This window comes from Sinocyclocheilus rhinocerous, unplaced genomic scaffold (genome assembly GCF_001515625.1).
Source record: "Sinocyclocheilus rhinocerous isolate Xijiao unplaced genomic scaffold, SAMN03320098_v1.1 scaffold914, whole genome shotgun sequence".
NCBI classification, from domain to species: domain Eukaryota; kingdom Metazoa; phylum Chordata; class Actinopteri; order Cypriniformes; family Cyprinidae; genus Sinocyclocheilus; species Sinocyclocheilus rhinocerous.
Window position 1 is genome coordinate 36,073 of NW_015629521.1, and position 17,081 is coordinate 53,153.

General features: G+C 35.9%; 1 protein-coding gene across 1 annotated transcript in view; it reads left to right on the plus strand.

Moving 5' to 3' along the window:
• LOC107739129 (myosin-IIIa-like) overlaps window positions 1-14,833 on the plus strand; it is a 50,363-nt gene extending 35,530 nt beyond the window's left edge. Inside the window, exons 19-32 of the mRNA XM_016551143.1 lie at window positions 821-862; window positions 2,609-2,680; window positions 2,859-2,939; window positions 3,040-3,245; window positions 3,668-3,779; window positions 3,857-4,019; window positions 4,103-4,189; window positions 4,284-4,407; window positions 5,888-7,049; window positions 7,472-7,616; window positions 10,749-10,840; window positions 10,924-10,964; window positions 14,211-14,396; window positions 14,617-14,833. Of these exons, the coding sequence (XP_016406629.1) occupies window positions 821-862; window positions 2,609-2,680; window positions 2,859-2,939; window positions 3,040-3,245; window positions 3,668-3,779; window positions 3,857-4,019; window positions 4,103-4,189; window positions 4,284-4,407; window positions 5,888-7,049; window positions 7,472-7,616; window positions 10,749-10,840; window positions 10,924-10,964; window positions 14,211-14,396; window positions 14,617-14,731 (2,628 nt within the window). The 3' untranslated portion in view covers window positions 14,732-14,833. The remainder of the gene's footprint in view (window positions 1-820; window positions 863-2,608; window positions 2,681-2,858; window positions 2,940-3,039; window positions 3,246-3,667; window positions 3,780-3,856; window positions 4,020-4,102; window positions 4,190-4,283; window positions 4,408-5,887; window positions 7,050-7,471; window positions 7,617-10,748; window positions 10,841-10,923; window positions 10,965-14,210; window positions 14,397-14,616) is intronic.
• Window positions 14,834-17,081: the final 2,248 nt, after the last annotated feature.

Sequence of the window (17,081 nt, forward strand, 5' to 3'; positions counted from 1 at the left end):
GTTTTGCGAGAGGTTGCAAATGTTTTGTGAGCGAACACAATGTTTTAAAGGGGACACGCAGTAGTTTTGCTAGAGATCGCAAATGTTTTGTGAGTGAACGCAATGTTTCTATGGGAAACGCAATAGTTTTGTAAGAGATGGCAAATGTTTTGGAGCAAACGCAGTGTTTTTCAGGGGAACACAATAGTTTTGTGAGATTGCAAACGGTTGTGAGCGAATGTAAATGTTTTGTGAGTGAACGCAACATTTCTTGGGGAAATACAATAGTTTTGCTGGAGATCGCAAATGTTTTGCGAGTGAACGCAAAGTTTCATGGGGGAACACAATAGTTTTGCGAGAGATTGCAAGTGTTTTGCAAGCAAATGCAAAGTTTCTCTAGGAAACGCAATAGTTTTGAGAAAGATCATTAATGATGATAAATGAGAACGCAAATGTTTTGGATTGAACAAGTTTCTCAGGGAAACACAATACTTCTGCAGAAACATTGAAATATAATTTTTTTTGTCTCCCAACACATATTTTTTTTCCCCATCACCATGTCCTCTTAGGGGCTCCATATTGTTCTGTTATTTCTACTCTACCTTTAAGACTTCTATATGTAAATGATCTGTGTTATGATTGGATAACCTCAAGAAATTGCTGAAGTTGCTAGGTGTTGATGTTTAAATGTGGGCATTCATATGGTAGCGGGCTTATGTTTTTGCTAGGAGCTTCAGTGGTTTCACTTTTTGGAATGTACTAATTTTCTTTCCACCTCTATTTTGTCTCTCTGTCTTTCCACACACCATACCTATCAATGACATTTCCATTCTGTCTAAAGCTGGAGGGTCTTATGTTGTTCAGTATTGTATCATTCGGTGAGGTAATGATCCTGTAGTATTTGTGCTGTACATTAGAGACGTGCTCATAGAGGATATGCGCCTTTTGCCAGCCGGCACTGTGCTCACCGGTTTTGGGTGTCTGTTTGTATATATATATGTGGGTCTTTCTCAGAAAACTGTGCTTTTTTTTATAATTTTATTTGAAAAAGTTATTTCTGAACTTTCAAGAAATAATTTTTTTCCCACCTCAGGCACAAATTACCAGGACAGTACTACCTTAGACATTAGCTGATCGCCTTAGGTTGATGCATCCTTCCCATTTTCAGATTTTTCCCCTTCTAGTTACTATACTGTTAATCCCAATATTGGAAGGGAAAAAAAAGTTAAAAAGTCAGCTGTGCCAGAAATTCACGGTAAAAAAATATGGTGTCTATGTTTCAGGTATTACGGGATGGCATATCTGTGTCCGTATATATTTTACAAATTTAAACATATTTCATTATAATGTGATATAATGTTAATATTCTAAGCTAACTAACTATCAAAATCAGTATATTATTTAAACCCTTTAGAAATTTGCATTTGAATTATAAATCTATATTAATCTATATTAAATTGTAATTATATTGGTTGAATGAAAGTCATTAATAAAACATAAAATATGATAACGTTAACCAGCCATTTATCCTTAATTTACAGCCCATTACATGATTTACAGTGATTATACTCAATATTTGTACCAATATTTTTTTTTTTCTGTAAAACAAATATACTGAAAAGATATTGAAATGAGTCTGATGAGGCCAATAAACATAATGATATACTGATAAAGACTGAAAGAGAAATTCACCATGTGAATTTATGATTATGATTTAAAAAATAAATTAAAAGGGCTAATGTCAGTATACCCAAAGTGGCGAATGGGGTCATGCACATTGACATGTTTTATGAAAATCAAACATTTAACAAGTACAATTTTGTTTAATTTAAAAGTTTATTGCAAATTTATTGCAAATATTGCAACACAGGTCTGTTCATTGCATCAGTAATCATGGAGACATGCTTGGCACCATTTCCTGAAAATGACCCATGTCTGTGAGAATGAAAGAGTATCTTCTCATGTAACCCTACCAGCTGTCTAATAGCTAATGCATTTGTAGATTGACTGATTTACAGCTTGATTAGTTCATATAATACACATTAGAATTGAGTGTCCCTGTGGAATTTAGGAGAATTGCCTTCATGTGTTTATGTGCAGTCGCATTTTAAAAACATCTACTTGTGTTCCAAGTTTTATGTTTTTTAGCATTTCGTTTATTATTCCCAAGAGAATTATTAAGAGAACACATGAGCTACTTAGAGCTCACATTCAGGTTGCACTCTGAAATGAATGAGGGTTTTAAACATATTGAAATTATCTCTTTGATGAAGACCTGCATACATTACCATTCATTTGCATATATAAGCATGCTGTCTTTAGAAAATTTCACATGAAAGATTCCATCCATTTTAACCCACGTAAAATAAAAGCACCTGTGTCAGTGTTTGATTCTGCTTTGTGTTCAACACTGAAACAACTTGATAATATAGCCTGGTGAAATATTCATGGCCCTTTCAAACAAGGACTTTGGCCTTATTGATGATTGAATGCTTGTTAGATTGCTTTGCAAATGAATCCTGCAGTTAATTTAATGTTATTTCTTTACTATATATAGGCTATATATAAAAAAAAGTTTTGGATTCAAATCAGACTGTCTTATCACAATTTATATGCATTTCTTTTTCAGTCTTCCTCTCGGAAATTAACTCCCACCCATGACAAAGCAATGCTTGCCTTGCCTGTTGACACTGTACAAACGGTGATTGTGTGTTTACCCTGACCTTTGGCTTTGTTGTATAAGATTTTCCAAGAGGAGACATGCATACATTTATTATAAACAGATCATTTTATTTTTATATAAAAGACCCCCAATATCCCTTCTGTAGATTTTCATGACCATATGTTTTCAGCATGCTGAATATTTTGCGTTTGCAAAGGCGGAGGGCACGGGAGACACCACACATCACCCCAGAGAGACCACCAACATGAAGACTCAAACTGTGGCCTCTTACTTCAGAGTAAGACTTTTGAAGACCTAATAATGAGAAGAACCAATAAAAATCTCTTGTCACTCGTCACTCCTTATCACAGTCTTGCTTTATTCACTGTACTTTGCAGTATTCTCTAATGGACCTGTTATCAAAGATGGTGGCAGGCCAGCCTCACTTTGTGCGTTGCATAAAACCCAACAATGATCGCCAAGCCCATAAGTTTGACAGGGAGAAGGTTCTAATCCAATTACGCTACACTGGTATTCTAGAGACGGCCAAGATACGCAGACAGGGCTACTCTCATCGCATTCTCTTCAACAACTTCATTGAAAGGTTGGACAGATACTACATATTACTGTGTGTCAAGTGCATAAACCCCTTTTCCACCTAAATGGTGTTTATGTTGGTGCTAGAGCCAATACCAATACTCTCATCCCATAACTGGCCTGTGTTTCAAATGACTTGAGAAATGAAAAATGACATGGTGTGACTACATAACCCCCCTTCAAACAAAGCCATCATGGAACCCATTATAGCTCATCGTGATCTTTGGTCTTAGTTTTGAAAACTTATTTTAATATCCAAAGTAACAGCCATCAAAACAGGCGAGGACCACCATTTAACAACCAATAATGGACCACCTCTTCCAATACCAGCACTAGCACATTGCTGGTGGAAAAGGATTGCCTCTTTAGACCATAATTTCTTAATTGTTATGTTCAGAGTTGCCTTTTACTAACAATTGGTCTTTTCAGATACTCTATATTAGCATTTAGAGCCAATGAGGAGCCAGCAATGAATCCTGAGACATGTGCTGTTATTTTGGAGAAGGCCAAACTAGAGAACTGGGTTCTAGGAAAAACAAAGGTTTGTGAATGAATGGCATTAATAACTGCCATTTTTTTGTTCAACCAAGTTCCTAAGTCTGGTGGTTATGTGTTCAGGTATTTCTTAAGTACTATCATGCGGAGCAACTGAATCTGATGGTGAGGCAGACCACGGACAGGATTGTTCTGGTCCAAGCATATGTACGGGGCTGGCTGGCATTTAAACGATACCGTTTGATGCTGGAAAAGCGAGAACAAAGTGCCGTGGTGTTGCAGTCAGGTGTGCTGATGTTGTTGTTGTTGACTAGATGTTAAAATGCAGAATACTCTGCTGAACAAGCTCTAAAATCTAATTTCTTCTAGCATACAGAGGACACAAAGTTAGGAAAAGAGTGGCTGATGACAAAAGCAAAGCAAAGTCAGAAGCTTTTATCACACAATTCCAAGCAGGTAAGACAAAACATATTAAAAATGTATTGAAGAAACTGAATTAAATGAGTTTAGAAGGAAAAGACTTACACTAAATCATGACATCTTCATACAGTTTGCAGAGGATATCTGGCAAGGCAGAAATACAAGGAGTTGCTAGATGAGAAGAACAAAGCTGCTGCAAAGATCCAGGCCCATTACAGGGGGCACAAAGAGAGGAAAAGCTTCAAGAGGAAAAAGTAAGTCCTGTTCTTATTCCAGATGATTTTATCTTCCTACTTGTAGATTATCTGAGAAATAAAATGCAACATTTTCAATCAAAGGTTCATCAATTCAGTTTAAATTCAGTCTCATCAAGCTCTTTGTCTTACTGGTTCCTTGTTCTTCCAAGCATTGTCTTCATTTTCTTGGTTTCATTTTCAGTCTCTAGCTGTCTAACAAAAGGTATGTGCTAACCATACAATTAATACTAAAGTCCTGCAAGACCATTTTACCAAATTACCAAAAAATAACATCAATTGCAACAGCTATACCAACTTGTGTTGGTATGAAAAGAGAGAAGCCGTGAAGTGAAACGAGAGACTCCCAGTAATACCGGGATATTGACAACCTTGAAGGGTCATGAAGGTCATTGGTTTTAGTTGGCTGAGTTAGGATGTCTTTCTCTGTGTAGCTTGCATGTTCTGCCCCGCATCCTCTGGGTAACAGTCCAATACATGCGGGATAGGTGAATTGGAGACGATAAATTGTCCGTAGATGTGAATGTGTTTCCCTGGGATGGGCTCCAAGCATCCCAGCAACCCTATATTTGACAAGTGGTTTGGAAGATGGATGAATACTAAAATCTTAGACTGCTTAATGCTGCAATTGACAATCAGAGCAAGGTACACATGCGCTCGACTGCTCCTCCCAGTCCAGGGTCGTTTTTCAGTATAATTTTGGACTTGCATCCTCGGTAGTTTGGACTCAGGAGTGTGAACTCCCGGGGACGGGACGACACAAGTCTGGTAATTCTGCAAATGGAACAGCAGCGTACTTGATAATGTCAGTCAGCTCGCCTTGGCTACTGCAATTTCCCTCACTGTATTTACAATAAAACAAAATATGATATCAAACACTACTGCCTCTTTTCATTTTCATTTAACCATAGGATATTAATAGCCGCAGAAATGTAGTTCAGGGAACATACATGCATAACATATTAATATATTAATAGAATAAAGACCAAAGATGACCTGTTAGATTTACCCAAAACGAATTATATCTCATGTTTAACCACGACAGAGACATCGGAGCCAGTGGCAAATGTCAGAAGGACTAGCCGAGTTGAGGCTGCTCTCGTCGGTATTCATAAGTACTGAGCGCCCGCTGATCGCGTGAACCTCACCTCTCCGAAACTTGCGAAGCACATTTTCAAATAGTCGCTGTCTTTACAAATAAACCGCAGATTTGAGTTTTAAACAACTACATTCTTGCCTGACGCCACACCGAAAGTTCAGGACCGTTGAAAAAGTACTACCTCACGAGCAGGGACTTTCTGAGGGGCAAATTTTTACCCGGAACTTTATTTAGATCCTGGTTCCTGCGGTGGAAACACACCGAGTACTGGCCCAAAGTCCCTAGTTCCTAGGTAAAGTTCCTGCGGTGGAAACAGGCTTATAGAGTAGAATCAAGAATTCAACAGTGCCATGGTAGTATAAACTGATTTATTTTACACAGGGAAGCCATGCAGAAGGAAAAAGTTGAGAAGACAGAGGAAGTGACGGAGGTCCCATCAGAATCAGAAGATCCAGTTACAGAGGAACCTCCACAGGAAGGAGGTGAAGTGGTAATGGATGAAGCTGATGAAAAGGCTGCTGTGGTCCTCCAGAGCAACTACCGAGGTTACAGGGAAAGGAAGAAATACAAGGAGCATCGGGAACGTAACAAGACTTTAACAGGGGATGAGCTGGCCGTTTCCTCATCCACCCCTGAAGAAGTCACTCCTGGAGAAGATGTGGATGCTATACAAGAGGAAGTACAGGAGAATATGGAGGAAGAAGGGAAGGAGGCTGAGGAAGAGGCTGCAAGTGGAGGAGATGAGAACAATGAACAGGAATCCAAGGCAGCCACTGTTATCCAGAGCAACTTCAGAGGTCATAAAGAACGTAAAAGACTCCAAGAGGAGGGGAAGATGCCAGTTAGAGGGAAGAAGGAGACAAAGAGTCCTCCAGTTGAAGAGGAGCTTCCTATTCCAGATCCACCACCTCCAGAAGAACTGATGGAATTCACTGAGGACATGGAACAGGAAGATGAGGCTCCAGCTGAACCAGCAGGAGAAGATGAAGAGGCCAAAGCCGCTGTGGTTCTTCAGAGCAACTTCCGTGGCCAATTAGAGCGTAAAAGGCTCCAGGAGGAAGGCAAAATCCCCAAGAAAAAGCCAAAAGAAGATATGGCTAATCCAGACGCTTCAGAACCAGACATTTCTCTTGAGGAACTCCCACCACCTCCATTAGAATTCGAGCTAGACCAAGAGCTAGATTCCAGTCAGTCTCCAGGGGCAGATGAAGAACATGCTGCAACTGTTTTACAGAGCAATTTCAGAGGCCACCAGGAGAGAAAGCGATTGAGAGCAGAGAGAGAAGGAGCCACTGGAAAAGAGCAAGAAATTGTTGAAGAGATGGAGGAACAGGAGAATGGGGAGGCTCTGGACATCACAGATGTTCAGCTGGAACGGAAGGGGGTAGAAGAAGAGGAGGATTCTCAGGCTGAGGAAGCCCAATATGATGAGGAGCAGGCAGCCATTAAAATCCAGAGCAATTTTAGAGGTTACAAAGACAGAAAGAACCTGAAAGCTACATCACAAAAACAGGATGAGGAAGTGGAGGCACTCTGCAAACAGGTGATTCGTTTTTTTTGTGTGTTTGTGTAAGTTTACCCACAAAGGACTAATGTGTCATCATTTAATCACCCTGATTATCAATCCAAACCTTTATTTCTTCTGTGGAACATAAAAAAAGAAATCGAGATGGCAAATAGTTGTATTGTTTGGCTACTTTTGTGATGCTTTTTGTAATTTTCATAGTATGGAACAGAGCAGCATGAACAATCTGCCAAATTCTGCCGATTTGTGTTTGGTAGATGAAAGAATGTGTATGGCTAAATATGAAGGTGTGTAAATGATGACCTTTTTTCCCATGGACTAATCTTTCAAAGAGTAGCATCCTAAATATGAGACTTGATTTAAGATATACATTCTTTGCCTCATGAATTTTGAGGCTTTACACAAAATTCAGTTGATAACATTCTTTGTAACCTGCTCAGGTAACCAAAGTCTCTGAAGATTTCTTATCACTGCAGAAGAAGTTAAATGAAATCATACTTGCCCATCAGCTCAACCCCAGCGAAAATGGGATGTTTGTGAAAGGACAACCTATGAATGGTTACATGAGCTACTACCAGCCACCAGGTAAACGTCCTTCATAAATTGTGGTCCAGTCATGTCTGACATCTTAGTAATTGTAATCATTCTTATGTTTGTTGACTTTTACATATACTTTTTAAAAGTGCACTTTGTAATAATGTCAAATTAAAAGTTTTACTTTAAGGTACATTTTAAATCATTGTTTTAATAATCTTTTGTCATGTTTTTAAGAAGCACATTTATTTTGTAAAGTACTTGATCATAATTTTAACTGTGTGTTATTTAGTTTTACATTCAATTAATACATTTTAAATGTTCTAATCAACAAATGTGTTATTACAATATATTTAAATACATGACATACATGTTTCAATAGAAATGGCATAAATGTATGCTTGTCAGTAAATCGGGCAGTACACTTAAATTCAAAGACAATAGAATTAAATATGGACAATAATTAAGAAACTTATAATGTAATACGTTTTTTTTTTTTTTTAACAGAAAAAAAAATGTGGTGAAATACAGTTGTTTTTTAAAGATTAATATAGCTTAAAGTAAGAAATCTCGGTTACACTTTATTTTAAGGTGTTACAGTATAATTATACATTTAAGTACTATATGGTTAGGGTTAGGATTAGGGTTTGTCTTAGGGTTACTTGCATGTAATTATGCATAATTAATTGTTATTATAATAGTAAGTACATGTAACGTGTAACAAGGACACCTTAAAATAAAGTGTTACCGAAAACTTTACCTTAATTCAACTCCTGCAGTATACTTGTTGCTGTCAATTTTATCCGAACGTGAAGTTTCCGTTTCTCTAACAGAGACTGATCTTATCAAAAATTGGATGTCTAGTGCCACAACGTGCAAATTGGGCTCAACAAGATGTGTCATCAGAAATTTTCCCCCAGCTGAGCAAATCTACTGTTCATTTGATTTTTGTTGCGATATGTCTAATTACTTTTGGGAGGATAATTCTTGCAGATTCTATTATTCCTGATATGCACCTTGTGTCTAAATGAAACCAGATTATTCTGTCAGCAGTGATTATGGTTTCTGTGTAGACAGATGTGGCCTCCTGATCTGTTTTCCTCTTAATCTCATCTGTGAAGGCTTCATAAATACTGTGGTCATCTGCCCCATGTTTATTAATGATTTATTGTGATTGTAAAATGTCTTTGGAAGCTCCACAGTCAAAATAAATAATCTTAACCAGAGTCTTTCTGTGTGGAAACAATTATTATTGTGCAAATATTATTGTTTCCACATAGAAGTGCCCTTCGAATGGCAGTCACATTTCCATGTACATGAAAGGTCTTTAAATGCTAATCACATTGCATGCAAAAGTGCCCTGGCAATTACAGCAAGCATTAATATAAGAGCCGCAAATTGGCTTTATACCTCTGAGCAATCAAGAATTGCTGATGACCTTTCAAGTGACACATTCAATAAATATGACAAACTCTCCAGCCTGTGCCCGCTGGTCCTGGTGGACATTGATTAATTTTCTTTACACCGGACCTTTCTACATGATAAACAGAGCTTGAGTTAGCAGATGCTATTCAAATAAACCAAAGGTCATTTTGGTACCTTTTGGTGTTGATTGCAAAGAAAATCATATTTGATAAAGTATTCTGTATCAAAGGCTTTTTTTTAATGAGCGTTACACTTTTTTGACGTTGCACTTTTTGACAGTACTTGTATTTACAGTGTACTTACCTAAGAATGTACTTGTAACATAAGGTAGCTACATGGATTAATGTTGTTTTCAGTGGCAGGTTCAGGGTTAGTAGCTACTTACTTAATATTACCCAGTTATTGTAAGTACTATGCCCTTACTATATACTTACTTATAAATTAATAATTTGGTACAATGCACTTATTGTGTATGTACATCTTTTTACATTGTACTTGTATTAAAAATATATACCTGCATGTAATTACATCTGTAATTAATTTCTGCAATTGCATTTAAAATTAACCCACCCTTAAATCTACCCATACTACCAAACCTGTCCCTAACCTTACCAGTATCCCACCTCAATAGCAGCAAATGTGTTTTGGTGATACTTTATTTTACGGTGTCCTTGTTACACGTTACATGTACTTACTATTATAATAACAACAAATTATGCATAATTACATGAAAGTAACCCTAAGACAAACCCTAATCCTTAACCTACGCATATAGTAAGTACATGTAGTTAATTAATATTACTCAGTACTGAAATATATAATTACACTGTAACAAGGACACCTTAAAATAAAGTATAACCGTGTTTTGCAATACAATATGAACACAATGAGTACAATTTGATTTAAGTACACAGTAGTTAAGGCCACTTAATACTGTACATATAAAGTGGAACCAAATTTAATATTTTTGTATTTTATGAATTAGCTTATCCATAGATTAAACTCATCATACTTATTAACTGAATAAATGTAATTGAAAGTTGTTGTGCTGATTCGAAGTAATTTGAAGAAATGCATTCTGAAAATATTACTTGTATTTTAAATAACATCAAATACATGCAAATAGTTAATAAGCTATGCCATTATTATTATTATTATTTATTTTTTTTATGTATAGACATTTTACCCATTTCATTGTCAGTTTATGTTAAAACTGTGTAATCAAGTGAATGGGATTTTTATATGCAATTCAAATACATAAATCTTAAATTTAGGCTTAAATATTTTTGAGTGGATGATGGATGAAGAAAGAGAAATGAGAGAAATTATAAATGTGTTTCCTTCAATAATGAAAGCTAATAATAGAATTAATCATTGTAATTAAAAGCAGCATTCTCATTCTTACTTTTACTTGTCTGTGTCAGTGTTGGAACATGTTGTGACTGGAAGGCATTTCTGATGGATTGTCAGTGGATAATTACAAATAGCTAGGCTCAAGGGTTAAACCATGCCGTACGGTTTGTTCGATGAGAACAAAGGGGTCAAAGGTCAGCTGGATGTTGTGTGCTGATCCTGTTCTCCTGTGTAGCAATGGGGCTCGCCACCAGGGAATTAGTTGTTCTCTTTGCTCCTTATTCACACAGGAGACCTATAACACTAGACATAAGATCGCATCTTGAACGGGTTTTAAAGTATTGACTTCAAGGTCAAATATAAAATTTTCTGTTGGTTTTCAGCCTTTATTTTTCTGATCCACAGCCGACACAATGCAGTCACGAACGTCTCGCCGCACACAGCAACCAAAGACCCTGAACACACCAGAGGACTCCACATACTACACACTCATTCATGTGAGTCAGCATCACACAATGACTCCGTTTATCTAAGGATTATCTGGGCTTCAGCTTTAATGATCTTTCTCACACTTTTCCAGAGGTCTGTCCAGGACGATAAAAGGAGGCCAAGAAAACAAAGGTAAATCAATTAGCAGAAGTGTTATACTAAACAACAATGTGCCCTCTCCTTAGAAGCTGCTGCTTTGCAGACAGTGACAAAAGCTATGTTTGGAATGGAATACTAGTGTACCGCATACTGCATACGATACACTGTATACTGCCATTTTTTTTTTATTTTTTTTTTTAAATAGTATATGAAATAGTGCAGTGAAATCGTTCAACCTTACAACTGAAGTCTCATATGTTCACCAAAGCTGCATGTATTTGATCAAAACAGTAATATTGTGAAATATTATTAAAATGTTTAAAAAAAAACTATTTCTATTGTAATATATTTTAAAATGTAAATTATTCTTGTGATGTAAAGCTTAATTTCAGCATCATTACTCCAGTCTTCAGTGTCACATGATCCTTCAGAAATTATTCTGATATGCTGCTCAAGAAACATTTCTTATTATAACAGCTTAATATTTTTATAAAGCTGTTATGCATTATTTCAGGACTTCTTGATGATTAGACATTTCAAAAGAACAGTATTCATTTGAAATATTTTTGTAACAATGTAAAAGTCTTCACTATCATTTTTGATCAGTTTAATGCATCCTTGCTAAATAAGTTCTAATTTCTAAAGAAAATAAAAAATCTGACTCCAAAATATTGAACGATTTGCATTTTATTTTTGTATTTTTTTATTTAATTTTGTTCAATCCAGTAATCCTTTATTTTGGGGGGGTCTGATCTAATAAAAAGGCAAAAGATAGATTTTAAAAAAGGATCAAATCAAACACAGGTCTTATCAAACTATGGATTTTGGGATAATATATTCTGTGTTGGTAATAGATAAATAATAGATGCTGTCCCTAACATAGCTCATAAAAAATGTAACAACATTGGATATAAAGCTAAATCTTAACTCACATGAATTAAAAACAAATTGTATCAGTGTTGCCTCCAGTTCATCTTTTAATCGTATTTGCTGTTAAAATATGCTGTATAACTATCCAGTCTGTCTAACTAATACATAATGCAGTTACATTTTTCTCAAGTCAGACCAAATGTAGGTAAAGCATAAAGAATCTGATATAAAATCAGTAAAAACAGAATTGTAAACCATAGAGTCATTTGTAACGCTGATGCTAATAGCTTGCATATTACGGCTAGTTCCTGTATTTGGCTGTCAGCGGTTAGGCCAGCGTGACATATCCGCAGTGTCACAGCATGTGTGAAATATTGTGTGTGAACATGAATCCAGCCGCTGTGACAAACAGCTCTGACAGACAGACAGGGTGCCGGACACTTTAGAGCATCACTCACAGACTCACAGTTTTTGCAAGTCAGAGATGGGCAGCAGCATGCATCATTTCAGTATTCATGAAATCAACTTTCATAGTATATATGTTTCTGGTCTTATTGCGAATGATTGATCAGAACATGCATATTTTTTTTCTCATTAAATATCCTGTTTTACTTGTAAATGCTATATGTCAATTGAGGCTTGAGCATTTCATGTTGATTTTAAGAGTGAGAAGGTCAGTAGGACAGACAAATCTCTGGCTCTCTGATAACCGGCTCACGGTCTGTCAGAGAGAAATAGAGGAAGAGATTGGCAGTGGAAAGAGAGAACGCAGAGAGAGACAGGGGACCAATGAGGTATCTGGGGAGAAAAAGGGCAAGCTGAGGACATGCAGGTAATGAAGGTGTACTGCAGTACAAATGTGCAGAACTAGAGAGACGGAGCAAACAGATGTAACAGAACACTCTGTTTTCCTGAACTGTGTAGCTGCCACTTGAATGAATCCCTCAAAACCGTGTCCAAGTCCCATTTTACCTCAACATCTAAAGAAAACAAAAAGAAATTGTATTCTGCTTGAAGAAAATAAGCATATTTTTGACCGTTAGGATGTTAGGATTTTTGCTATTTTGGGCATTCATTTCAGGATGTTCATGATGCATGATCTTTAAGACTGTTTTATGGTAATACAAAAATAAGTATTACATTTTTGTCATTTTTATATTAATATGTTTTGTATTAATGTTTTGTTTTTGGCATTTTGATCAATTTGATGAGGTTTTCCACACAAATTCTCCATATAATTAATATATTAATTATATAATAAATAGAATTAGTTCAGGATAAAGTCAGAACACCAAATATTACTACAATTAAAAAAAAAAAACATAAATACTTTATTTTAATGATGATGATGATTATTTTCTTTTTATGGTCATAAATCATCTTTATATGTACATATATTTTCTATTTCTATTTTTGGCTTTTTGACATTAATTTCATGACATTTCAAGTTTAGAGCAACATATATATGTTGCTCTAAACTTGGAATGAAACTTGAAATATATATATTAAAAAACTTTATTATTTTAAGTATCTTCATAAAGTATTGCATATTTGTTATTATTATTATCATCATTATTACTATTATTATCTTTAAGACCCTTTCATGGTAATACAAAAAAATAAATATTAAATTTTTTCTATTAATATGTTTTCTATTAATGTTTTATTTTTGGCATTTTCACATTCATTACTCTGTATTATTACATTTTTTTTCTTTATAACAATAAACATTCTATAACTATACATATAATAATTTTCATATTCATATATTTTATATTAATATTTTAATATTTCAAGTATAATATTATATTAAAAAATGATATTAAAACAATAATTGTTTTTTGTTTGTTTGTTTTTGGTTTGTTAGACAGACAGGAAGTGCATCACTAGGCCAGTGGGGCTGACTGATATAATTGCATCAGCGGTCTGGCTGGCAGGCCGTAGGCTCTTGGCTTCAATGGTTTCATAGATCTCTGTTTTCATTACATAACGCTGCTGATAAGCCCTGAGACAATGAGTAAAGTCCACTGAAAGAACATTTCCATTTGAGTCCATCACTGCCGAAAAGCCAGTCATGAATCAGAGCCTGTCCTGAAGGCCGTCGCTTACATACTGCAGAACAGCCATGAAATACACTCAATACAGCATAATGGCCACCCATTAACAGCAGCCTGCTATGACAAAATAGATGTTATTTATGATCGGGAGCAATAAACTTTGGCTGAAGGCAAGGAGGGGGGTTTCGGTAACAAAGAATTCACTAAAATGTATGTCATTCCAAAGTAGATGGAAATGAGTTCTGCCGAACTCCAAAAATAGTCTTCTGAAGGAACAATCAATGACTTTGGTCTGTTCCTCACATGAAGCTAATTGTTCCAAATTCTCATCTGTTTTCTCTGCACCCACCAGCCCCAAAAGGCTGGACAATGATGACCAGTACTACCAGGGTTTGTCCAGCACAAAGTCCACAAGCCTGCCCAGTGACAGACGCCGCTACAGCAAACGGAGGTCTTCCACTGAAAGAAGAAGCTCTTCTGAGAGACCACGGTCTGATGTCCCCAAATCTGACCTCCCTAAGGACCCAACGGAGAAAAGGTGAAAGAACATTAAACATTTGCATCATTCTGTCTGTTTAACAAATACCATCCTCGAAGCGTTGACCTCAGTGCAGCACACAGCACTGCACATGATAAATGTGTTTGAGCAGAAGATGCAGATTTCAAAATGTGAAAACCTCCCCGCTTTCTTTCCCTTTCTCGCTTGCGTCTTCATTTCCGTGTGAAGTCACGCTTTATCTGCCCCTCTCTGTCCACAGGCACTCGTTCTCTAGAATGCCCTCTACAGAGAGTCAAAGTGAGGACAACCCTTATGACTACAGAAAGATACTGAGGAAGACCTCCCAGAGACGAAAGCTAATAACACAGCCCTAACCATCAAGCTTCAGAACTTCTGTAAATACTGTCAGTGACTGATGAAGTCAGCAGAAAATAAAGAAATTCGGGTTCACCTAAAAATGACATTTCTGGCATCATTTACTCACCGTTATGTCATTCCAAACCCATATGGTTTTCTTTCTTGTGTGAAACACAAAAGGAGAATTTTTGAATAATGTACCACCTGCTCTTTTCCATGCAGTTTCCATGAGTCAGGTCTGAATCAATTGAGAGGATTCATTCACAAATCGGACTGATCCGGTTCAACTCACTGCTCACTGGAGGGGAAGATTGTCTTTTTTTGGGTGACCTGTTTCTTTAAGTAATACGCCATATTTTCAGTCCATTTATTGTTACTTGGTTTGGTTTTCCATGAAAGCACTGGCTTTAGTTTAAGTAGTTACGTAAATAATGACTACTTAATGCTTTTTGCTGTACAGAATCGAATGCTACTTGACTAATCAGAGACTTAAATGAATAGAAATGATGTTTTTTTTATGGATGGAGCCAAGGAGCTGATGTTTTGACAAGACATTTGTGCTGCTCTTGCTTGATTTTGAACTCAGGTTTAGCAATCGTTGTTTTCTGTACGTTGATGCATGTGTAAGCCTCTCTGGGAATAAAGACGTGTTCTCTTAAAATTGACCTTTATATTTGCACGAGTTAGGTTATATTTGAATTACTGTCTGTACTGGATTCTTTGATTTAGTGAGTCAGACTTGCTGCCTGATTTATTCATAAACATTAAAATATGCATTATAAACCCGAATATCCCTGACCTATGTTTTAAATGTAATAAAATACAAGGTACATTTTTTCATTCTGTGTGGGAATGTGAAGGAGTGCAAAAGTTTTGGGATGGGGTGATTCAGTATGTTTCTCAGTTTACCTCTTCTCCGATTCCTTTATGCCCTGTATTGTGTGTATTAAGTATTTATGGAGACAATTTTTCTTTATCTAGTAAGGAAAGAAAATTAGTGGACTTATGTCTACTACAAGCCAGACGTTCTATTGCCCTATGTTGGAAGAATGCTAATTGCCCTTCCCTTGGACTATGGTTAAAAAATTGTATTTCTAGCTTGGCTCTTGAGAAACTTACATATGTAATAAGGAAAAAATCCTCGGAATTCAATGATATCTGGAAGACATTTTTGAACTTTGTTAAAGAAGGAGATATTGATGAGGCACTAGATGTGTGAAGATATGTAATATAAATATAACAATCAGGATTGTATTTATTTATTTATTTTATTTTATTTATTTTGCCTGCCAAGGCTTTGTGGTTGTGGGGATGGGGAAGAAGGTTTGATCATAAGTGTTCCTTGTTTACTTGTAAACGTTTTGGAAAAGTTAATAAAAATATGTTTAAAAATAAATAAATAAATAAAATATGCATTATAACAATTCCCAAGATGCACTGGTATCCAAATATATACTTGTTTGAATATATGGATATGTGTGTTCCTGGAATGTCACATATGATTTTCTAAATATTTAATTAAATGTGTAATTAGCCTAATTAAATTATAAATAATGTACATAGTGGCTGATGTTAAACCCTGAGCAGACTAAAGTTACTATAAATATAATTCATACTAAATCAGCTCATTCCGTTTATGCGTCCTTTTTATGTAAAATACATTATATGGTATTAAAACATTCTGGATTTCATGTTTAGATAACAGTGACGAAATAAAAATATAGTTTAGGGATATAGATTATATTCGAATATTAAACATAGGTTCTACCATTCTTCTAACACAAACTCCAAATTTAATTTCATAACTGATCAAATAAATCAATCTATTTGTGTTTGTATTTTAGTGTGATGCTAATTTTTTAGAGTATCTACATGGATTGCAGTTGAACAATATGTTTTTCCCCCCGATGTAACTCTCTTGACCTGCTTTTCTATCTGATTTTTCTCGTTTTCTCCACACCAACCTCATGCAAGTGGGCAAAAACGCTTATTTTCTGCTTTATTGTTATTTTTGCTTAACCTGTTATTTTCTACATCCTATAGTATAATTATAATTTATTTCTGCTTTATTTAGGGTTTCATTTTACTATATGCATGCGGAATAAATGGCCTGTGTGCCATTGCGCACGATCGCCGCACACAATTGAGAATGGTACTGAAAATAAATAAATTGACAGTATTTTTTTTTTTATTACTTCTAGGTTTTCCTGTTCATGTTTGAAACTGGGTCTCCAATTTCCTTATTAATAAGAAATGGTTTGATGATAAAAAAAGGGGGCATAGACCGCAGATCTGAATGTCACGGTCTATGGAGCAGCCGGGCTGCTCCTCCTGCTTCTGATGAAGTCTGCTCACTGCTGGAGTAAA